At 33.0% G+C, this 8,746-nt stretch overlaps 1 protein-coding gene across 10 annotated transcripts; it reads right to left on the bottom strand.

Annotated features, from left to right (window-relative positions):
* Positions 1–681: 681 nt before the first annotated feature.
* LOC114303316 (uncharacterized) lies at positions 682–8,040 on the bottom strand. 10 transcript variants are annotated; one of them, XM_028248451.2, is made up of 9 exons: positions 7,725–7,946; positions 7,559–7,612; positions 7,400–7,457; positions 7,263–7,295; positions 7,097–7,135; positions 5,437–5,469; positions 5,277–5,309; positions 5,117–5,149; positions 682–966 (listed from the first exon to the last, which is right to left on the bottom strand). In XM_028248451.2, exons 2-9 carry the CDS (start codon positions 7,587–7,589, stop codon positions 918–920), a joined length of 309 nt encoding a protein of 102 aa, XP_028104252.1. In that variant the 5' UTR covers positions 7,590–7,612; positions 7,725–7,946; the 3' UTR covers positions 682–917. The 10 variants fall into 10 exon arrangements, with proteins under 10 accessions (XP_028104252.1, XP_028104251.1, XP_082760280.1 ...); XM_028248450.2 differs by having other exon boundaries at positions 7,713–7,838; XM_082904154.1 differs by lacking the exon at positions 5,437–5,469 and having other exon boundaries at positions 7,725–8,040.
* Positions 8,041–8,746: the final 706 nt, after the last annotated feature.

Here is an 8,746-nt window from a genome sequence, read left to right on the forward strand (position 1 = left end):
GTCAGATTACAAATTTTACGAACCCTTTACTCAGCCCTAGTTGGCAGTGTAGTGATGGTGCAAAGGTGGCAATGGTGGTGGCGTTGGTGGTAGAAATGTGTCACTGTAACAAGTGGTGATGGTGGTGATGGGGTGCCAACAACAGTAAAGGTGCCGGTTGCAATAGGATTGTTATGACAATAATAGTAGGATGGTGGATGTCGGTGGTGATAGTGGAAAGCTAGTGGTCGTGGTGGTGGTGACAGCAGTAATAATGGTAGTTGTAGAGTGGTGGTAAAGTGTGGTGGTGTTTGGCAATGATGGTAGGATGGTGGTGGCAGGAACACATGGTTGTAATAGCAACATTTAGAATGATTCCACCATAAAAAAGAATGCCTATTCTTTGAATTGGAGGAATGAATAAGTATTCCTACTTTCTGTTTGGAATGACCATTCTTAAAGAATGACTAATCCCATTTCACAAAATTTACCAAACAAGAAAAAGGAAATGCAAAGTTAGAATGGACATTCCATTCCTACCAATTTCATCATACCAAACATACTCAAATAAAAAACACATCAATCCAAAAGACACCCTATAATCAAAGGACACCCTATCGCTAGTCCTTATCTCATCAATACTAAGAGCACTAGCCATGCAAAGTCCCTGAAATAGCTAGAATGGATACTAGCAAACACAAATTTTCGCAAACAGTAAAGGGTGGGTGATCATACATTTATAAAATTAAGCCAGCTACATGAAATTCCATCAGTAAAGTACCCAATGGCCTGGTGAAGATTGTTTGATTTAAGTTTGCAAACAAACAGGTCAACATAATATCTACACTGCTCCCATCAATAAACACCATGAAAACATAACAACAATAGTCTTTAAGTACCAGTAATTAGTGAATAGTATTGTTCTCATTTTCCTTCATTCAACCAGATTTGTCACTCGAACTGCCAACATCCTTCTTTTCATAGTACCTGATTCAAAAGGCAAGCACATTAACAAGTCCCCCAACCAAAAAAGGAAAAACTATCAATGTAATAAATGATCATTCCATATATTTACTAACAAACACAAATTACAAGCAAAATGCCTCCATAGTCCCAAGTTATTGTCAACCAAAGAAAAAGCATTTGTATCAAATAGGCATTTGTTCCTTTGATATGCTTTGTATTGCCTCCTCACAAAGAGGGTCGATCAAGTATGGAGGTAGAACCCTGACCAATGCCAGACTTAATTTGTCTCACTTGATCATTAGTCAATGAGGAAACAGAAATATATCTTCAAGAGAGAGAGAATAAGTAGTGCCCTTCGGTGGAACACTCTAAAAAGACTACTTGTGTTCACTTGGTTTATTGCCACATGTGAAAGCGGAGAGTGGAGGAGGGGGAGGGAAAAGGAACTCAAGTGCTAAGTAGGAAGACAAAGCTGGTTTTTAACCTCAGTATTCACCTCTTCGCCAATAAACTAAATAATCATGGAGAATGACACGACATATAAGGAATATAATGACTAGTGCATACAATTCAAATAAGTTCTAATCATCAGGAATACTATTTTGTCTCACTTGATCATTATTGAATGAGGGACCTTTCAAGGGAATGCTCTAAAAATACTGTTTGTGCTCCCTCTCTCTCTCTTGCAAGGACCCCCATAATAGAAGCGAATCAAGTATAGCAATACAGGACAAACAACAAACTCCAATGTACATGCTCATGCTTCAAATATTATAGGTCCACAACAAGAACTACAATTTCAAAATGCTTTTGGTATCAACTAAGAAGCATGGACACTTCTAAGAAGGTGACGTATTCGTGTCGTGTCGGACACCGACACTCTTTAGACACTCTTAGAACACGTGTCCGACACTTTTCAAAACGTGTCCTATTTTTAAATTTCTTTAAAGACCCGGACACTCTTTGGATACTTGGAGGGCACGTGTCAATCGCTTAAACACACGTGTCTATCGATTAAATACATGTGAAACTAATTATAAGTTTGAACAAAACAACTTAAGATACAATAATAAAACAAAAATCATATAAATTTATAAGAATTAGTGTCATATTGCATTTTTTATTATCTTTAAATGATATATTCATATATATAACATATAATAAATATATAAAATTATATATTTCATGCGTGTCCCTCACGTGTCGTGTCCTATATTTTTTGAGAATTAACGTGTTGTCGTGTCATGTGTCCCTGTCCGTGCTTCTTAGGGTATCAATAAGAACGATTAAAAAAATTCAACATCAATTTCAAACACTGTTTGCCACACCAGTTAACTCATGAGTCAACACTAATCCCTCACTGCTCATCAAAAAAGAAAAAAAGAAAAAAGGAGCACCATCCTACCACTGTTCAATTAGTGAAACATTTCAATTTCAAATATGATGCTCAAATTCCATAAATAGTGAGCAAATATAAGACGACAAAACAAATGGCTCCAATGCTTGAGGTAATCCTAATTCCCAACTATAAACGCCATATTCTACTCATCCTAGACACCTCTATCCACTTCCCAACATCATAGCCGCCACACGCCACCCAAAAAAAAAAAAAAAAAAAAAAAACCAAAACAAAGTTCCCCAACGCAATTAAAACCACCAATCCCTTCTCCTGTGTTCAATCCACAATGAACAAAATTATATAGGAAAACTTTTCCCTACCAAATCCTATACTCTCTTCTTGTTTTGAACGAATTGGGCACAATTTTGCTCCCCTCCAACCACTCTTTGCATATTTACAACTTGTATGAATTGCATATTGTATCTTGTATCAAAAGATTTTTTTACATCTATATTCTATTTAAACTTCTATTACCATAGTTTTACAATTCACGATTCTATTCACAATTTATAAAAAAATTGATACAAATCTGTGTGACTCTATTTTGAAAGTGAATGAATATATTGTGAATCACATGATTAACAATCGAACAATCAATTCACTTTTCACGGTTCATGTAATTTTTAAAACTATCATATTCAACATATTTCGATTCATTCTTTTCCCTCTTTTTAGTGGAAATATGCATGATTTTTTTTTTGTTATTTGGGTAATGAGTGAGTTTTTAACCTCTTTTTCTCATTTTTTTTTCCTTAACACAAATCATAATATATCTTCTAAGTTGCACCATGAATTATATATTATCAATATTACATGTGTGAATTTAGTTAAATAATAAATTAAAATTGAACAATAAGCATACATACCTTTTAGAGAGTTTTTAAATTTAAAAATAAAGGATTCCAAATGTCATTGTCACTTAGAAAGGTATGCAAGCTTGTTGTCTGAATATCAATATCATTTTTAAGTAATTGTTACTAAAAAATTGAGAATTCATCTTTGTTTATTTTCTTTATAAAAAATGGTTGATAAGAAATATCTAAAAAAATAAAAAGGTAAGATGGTGATATTACATTGAAACCCGTGTTACTTACCTTATTACCTATTGGACCACGTAATTATCATTCAAAACAACATTTTAATTGATTTAATATTTCATATTTATAACATATATTTAATATCTATCTAAGTGTGTAGATATATTATCCAAGTAATTTTAAAAATGTGACTAAATCTTTGCGATTCACAATTTGATTCAATTCACAATTCGATACAAGGCCATTTCAATTCACAATTCAAATCATGATTTGACAACTATAATTTAAAAAACGAGTAGAAAATAAATAAATACAAGAAAAAACAAATATCACATGAGAACAAAACATTATACAATATATAAACCTTGAAATTGCAACAGTAAGGTTCCTTGGAATAAATATAGCATGCAACAATAGATAATTAATTCATGCACAATAGCGCTTCAGTACATTATTATATCCTTGAATCAAATTTACAACTTAACAACAATGTTAATACAAAAGAAGTGTGGAATCATTGGGTTTAATTGACCTCACTTATGTAATATTGGACTATATTTATTTCAATAAAATAGCAATATATAATCTAGGGTGCAAGTTAGTTTAACTTTAAATATTTTTAGAAGATACATTTTGATTTTCTTTTAGGGAAAAAAAAATGAGAAAATTATTAAAAAAAAATGTTGGGCATGCTTTGATTGGATTCTGTTAAAAACTCCATAATCACTAAGATAACAAGAAATCATATATAAAGTCATTTACCTACTAAATGCTATTAGAAGTTGTAGTATGCTGATTTCACTAGAAAGAGAGAAAAAAAGAAAATTGTATCGTAAATGATAGTTTCAAAAATTGCAAGAATCATAAAAAGTGAATTGAATTGTGCATTCACCATAGATTAACTTCCAAAATAGATTCGCCCATAGATTCATATTGATTTTGCAGAAATTGCGAATCAAATCGAGAATAGTAAGATTATGATAAAAAAGGTAAACTTGTATGTGTAATTAGCTCGTGTGTACGACTTTTGATGTGTAATATGTGTGTTTTGTAACTAATGCTATATTTGGTTTACTGGAATGAGTTGGAATAGAATCGAATGATTATTCCTTAAATTCTCATATGAAATGATCATTCCCTTGAAATGGTGAACGATGATTCCATTTATAATGCATTTGTCATTATTGTTTTAGTCAACCAAACATGAGAATGAATATTTTGATAGAATGATCATTTCATTCCGTTTCATTTGAGTGAACCAAACACTACCCAAATGTTTAATTATGACACTTGCAAGAGATAGGGGAGCATCAAACACCAAAAAGAATCAAACAAGATTTTTGTACGAGATATATGTGTGTCATATACATGCGAGTGTACAAGTATATATATTGTAGAGTTAACTTTGGGGTGTAAACAAGATGAGGGTGAATTACAAAAAATAAAAATCAAAATTTAAAATCAAAAGGGTTAAGTTGTCAATGCTGGAAACAAAATTAGGACTATTCTCAAAAATTCACACTAAGGCAAAGGATTTAAAAGAATAAACTAGAATCAAAAGGAAAGAAAATATGAATCCCAATACGTAAACATGTCACAAATTTGAGAAACATGACAAATAGTGAGGACTAAAACAAGAGAAAGATTGTAAAAAAGTGATTATTCTACAAATTATGAACACCATTCTATTATAAAACAAAAATGATAAATAATAATCACGTTTAGATCACCATACCTTGCCCACATGTTGTCCATGAAATCACTTTCCCTATCACAAGAAATCGGTCTAACATGAGACAAGTTATCCCAACAAAAGTGATTATTCTACAAATTATGAACACCATTCTATTATAAAACAAAAATGATAAATAATAATCACGTTTAGATCACCATACCTTGCCCACATGTTGTCCATGAAATCACTTTCCCTATCACAAGAAATCGGTCTAACATGAGACAAGTTATCCCAACAAACGTGATTATTCTACAAATTATGAACACCATTCTATTATAAAACAAAACTGATAAATAACAGTTATCTTTAGATCACAATACTTTTCCCGCCTGTCGTCCATGAAATCACTTGCCCTATCACAAGAAATTGGTCAACATGAGACAAGTTATCCCAAATATTTATAAGGCAACAACTTCTGAACAATGGACACATATAAAGGACTTCCCCTAAGGATTTTCTTCTTTGATGTTTACACACAGGTTATATCAGAAAAAAGACCAGGAACAGTTTGATTCTCCTGATATCTTTTACTAGGATGTTGATAATTTTGGATGGGGAATGCATTATAGTCCCTGTAGCTGGCTATTCCTTTTGATTGGTCACAGGAGTTGCAATCAATCCAGCTGCTCTGTCAACTTCTACGGATGGTGTAAAGAGGGCAGATCTTCTTAAGATCATTTTTTCCTTGCAGATGGTACTAATGCTACAAAATTGATTCATCTATTTTTCAAATTTAATTTTTCATTAGATGCCAGCTTTTTTTATCATCCTTGCTCAGAAGATTTAGATGCTAATCTCAAAATTGTTTATACTTTCATAAATATTGAATTGTTGGAAGTGTTGTTGATTGTAAATACGACTTATCAATAATTTTGGAAGAACATTGATCTAGGGTTCACGTCTTCGCGAAATCTGTATTTTTCATTCTTTGAAACATGGCAAAACGATGCAACATGTAGTGCTCAATTTCTTAGAATTCTACTTCCTAATTGATTGTTAGTTTCCATTAAAAAGACTATTGGAGCGATGAGCTCTAATTGTCTCTTGCTAGAACCGAACTGTAAAGGACCGCCCCACTCCTTGACAGTTCCAAGAGAGGATCAACATGAGGTGTGTGGCTGTTTTGGGCCAGCCACAACTGCCCTTTCATTATTCTCTTCATTCTTCACGTTTGATAAATTTGTTGAACATTTACTTCCAAGTATATAACATGAGGTCTTGCTAGCAATCCTTCAATTAACCCGGCATTTGTTTCTCATCTTTACAGAGCTTGCTGAAGAGGCAAATAGGATTGTGAACTAAAGTTGTCTCTTCTTTTTTTTTTCTTTTTTCTTTTTTTTTTTTTTTGTGTTATCTTGTTCTTGCACACTGTAGTATTAAAGTAGCTGGATAGACTATTGTTTTTCACAATGTTGTTTTTATTTTGGTTGCATCCATTGTATAAACTAACAAATCACAGCATCATTTTATGATGGAATGATCATTCCATTCCGTTTCATTTGAGTGAACCAAAAACTACCCAAGTATTTAATTATGACATTTGCAAGAGATTGGTGGAGCATCAAACACCAAAAGGAATCAAACAAGATTTTGTACAGGATATATGTGTGCCATATACGTGCGAGTGTATAAGTATATATATTGCAGAGTAAACTTCAGGGTGTAAACAAGATGAGGGTGAATTACTAAAAATAAAAATATTTAAAGTCAAAAGGGTTAAGTCGTCAAGGCTGGAAACAAAATTAGGATTTTTCCCAAGAATTCACACTATCTAAAAGAATCTAAAAGAACAAACCAGAACCAAAAGCAAAGAAAATATGAATCCCAATACGTAAACATGTCACAATTTGGGAAACATGACAAATAGTGAGGACTAAAACAAGAGAAAGAGTGTACAAAAGTGATTATTATACAAATTATGAACACCATCCTACTATAAAACAAAAATGATGACTAATAGTCATGTTTAGATCACCATACCTTGCCTGCCTCCTGTTGTACTCCATCAAATCACTTGCCCTATCACAAGAAATCGGTCTAACATGAGACAAGTTATCCCATTGAACATGATTATTATACAAATTATGAAAACCATTCTATTATAAAACAAAACAGATAAATAATAGTTATGTTTAGATCACAATACCTTTCCCGCCTGTACCTCACGTAACGACTTGCCCTACCACAAGAAATCGGTCAACATGAGACAACTTATCCCAAATATTTATAAGGCAATAACTTGTGAACAGTACAAAAATCAAACATGAATAAAATATCACATACTCTAGGCCGACTGAAATACCAACATAAATTCCACCCATGTGCATTGCTCCAATCAAAACTGGTACAATAACCGCAATTAAAGTTTGAATAATGTGTTCAAACTGACAGATCTATTGATTGAGAATAAAAAGAACAATAGTAGAAAGATAAACAACATACGGATTCGAATTATTGTTTGGGATGAAGGCATCCTCAAATTCAGCAGCCAGCAACCTTGCATATGTTAAACATACATAATTTAATCATCTCCTCGAGACGCAACATCATATCATAGAGAATACAAAGGGAAACAATGGGAAAGAAATGGCGATACCAGATACTTCACCTGTTCCCTTTCTTTGCGAGCCCTAAAGGGCCACTTCCTAAATAAGCCAAATTATCAATTCAATTCCCAAACTAGGCCTAAGTGTTAAAAGATTTTTCAAAATATCACGTTTGTGCGTCTGTTCTGCGTGAGAATTGAAAAGTCTTAAAAGCGTGATTACAAAACGCACTTTTAATTAAAAAAGCGTGGTTATAAAAGGCACTTTTAATTAAAAAAAATTTCTTTTGAAATCGTTGTTCTGAACCACGCTTTTAACTTACATTTTTTTTGTTCTGAAAGTACGGTTGTGAACCACGTTTTTAACCAAAAAATTTTCTTCTGAAATCGTGGTTACGAACCACGCTTTTATCTTAAAATTTTTTTCTTCTAAAAACGTGATTATGAACCACGCTTTTTGGCAAAAAAAAATTTCTTCTGAAAGCATGTTTGTGAATCACGCTTTTTTATAGGATTTTTTTCTTTAAGTGAAAGCGTGGTTTGTAACCACGCTTTTAAAACTTATATAAAATCTCCCCAACCCCGTGTTTTGCAATCACGCTTGTTACATTCACTCTCATTGCCTGCTCTCTCTCTCGCTCCCTGCTCTCTCTCTCTCTCTCGCTCTTACTACTCTCTCTCTCTCTCTCTCTCTCTCTCGCTCTTACTACTCTCTCTCGCTCTTACTGCTCTCTCTCTGTCGCTGTGCTCGAGCTCCCTCTGCTTCAGTACCGTCGCTCTCTGTGCTGTCTCTCGTTGGTATGGCTTTTGTCTCTCTCTATTGATCTACTTTAATGCGTTTTTTGTGTTTGTGAAAATGTGAATGTGGGTATAATGTTGATAGAATAGGGTTCATGAATGTGAAGATGTTGTGAAATCAGAAATAATAAATTAGGGTTAAGGTTTATAATTGTGAAATCAGAAATTACGATTACGGTTTGAGAAATTAGGGTTTTGAATTGTGAAATATGTTTAAAAATTTGTGAAATCTGTTTAGAAATGTGAAATCTGTTTATAATTGTGAAATCTGTTGAATGTGAAATCAG

This window comes from Camellia sinensis, chromosome 14 (assembly GCF_055761805.1).
Source record: "Camellia sinensis isolate YWXY chromosome 14, ASM5576180v1, whole genome shotgun sequence".
Lineage (NCBI taxonomy): Eukaryota > Viridiplantae > Streptophyta > Magnoliopsida > Ericales > Theaceae > Camellia > Camellia sinensis.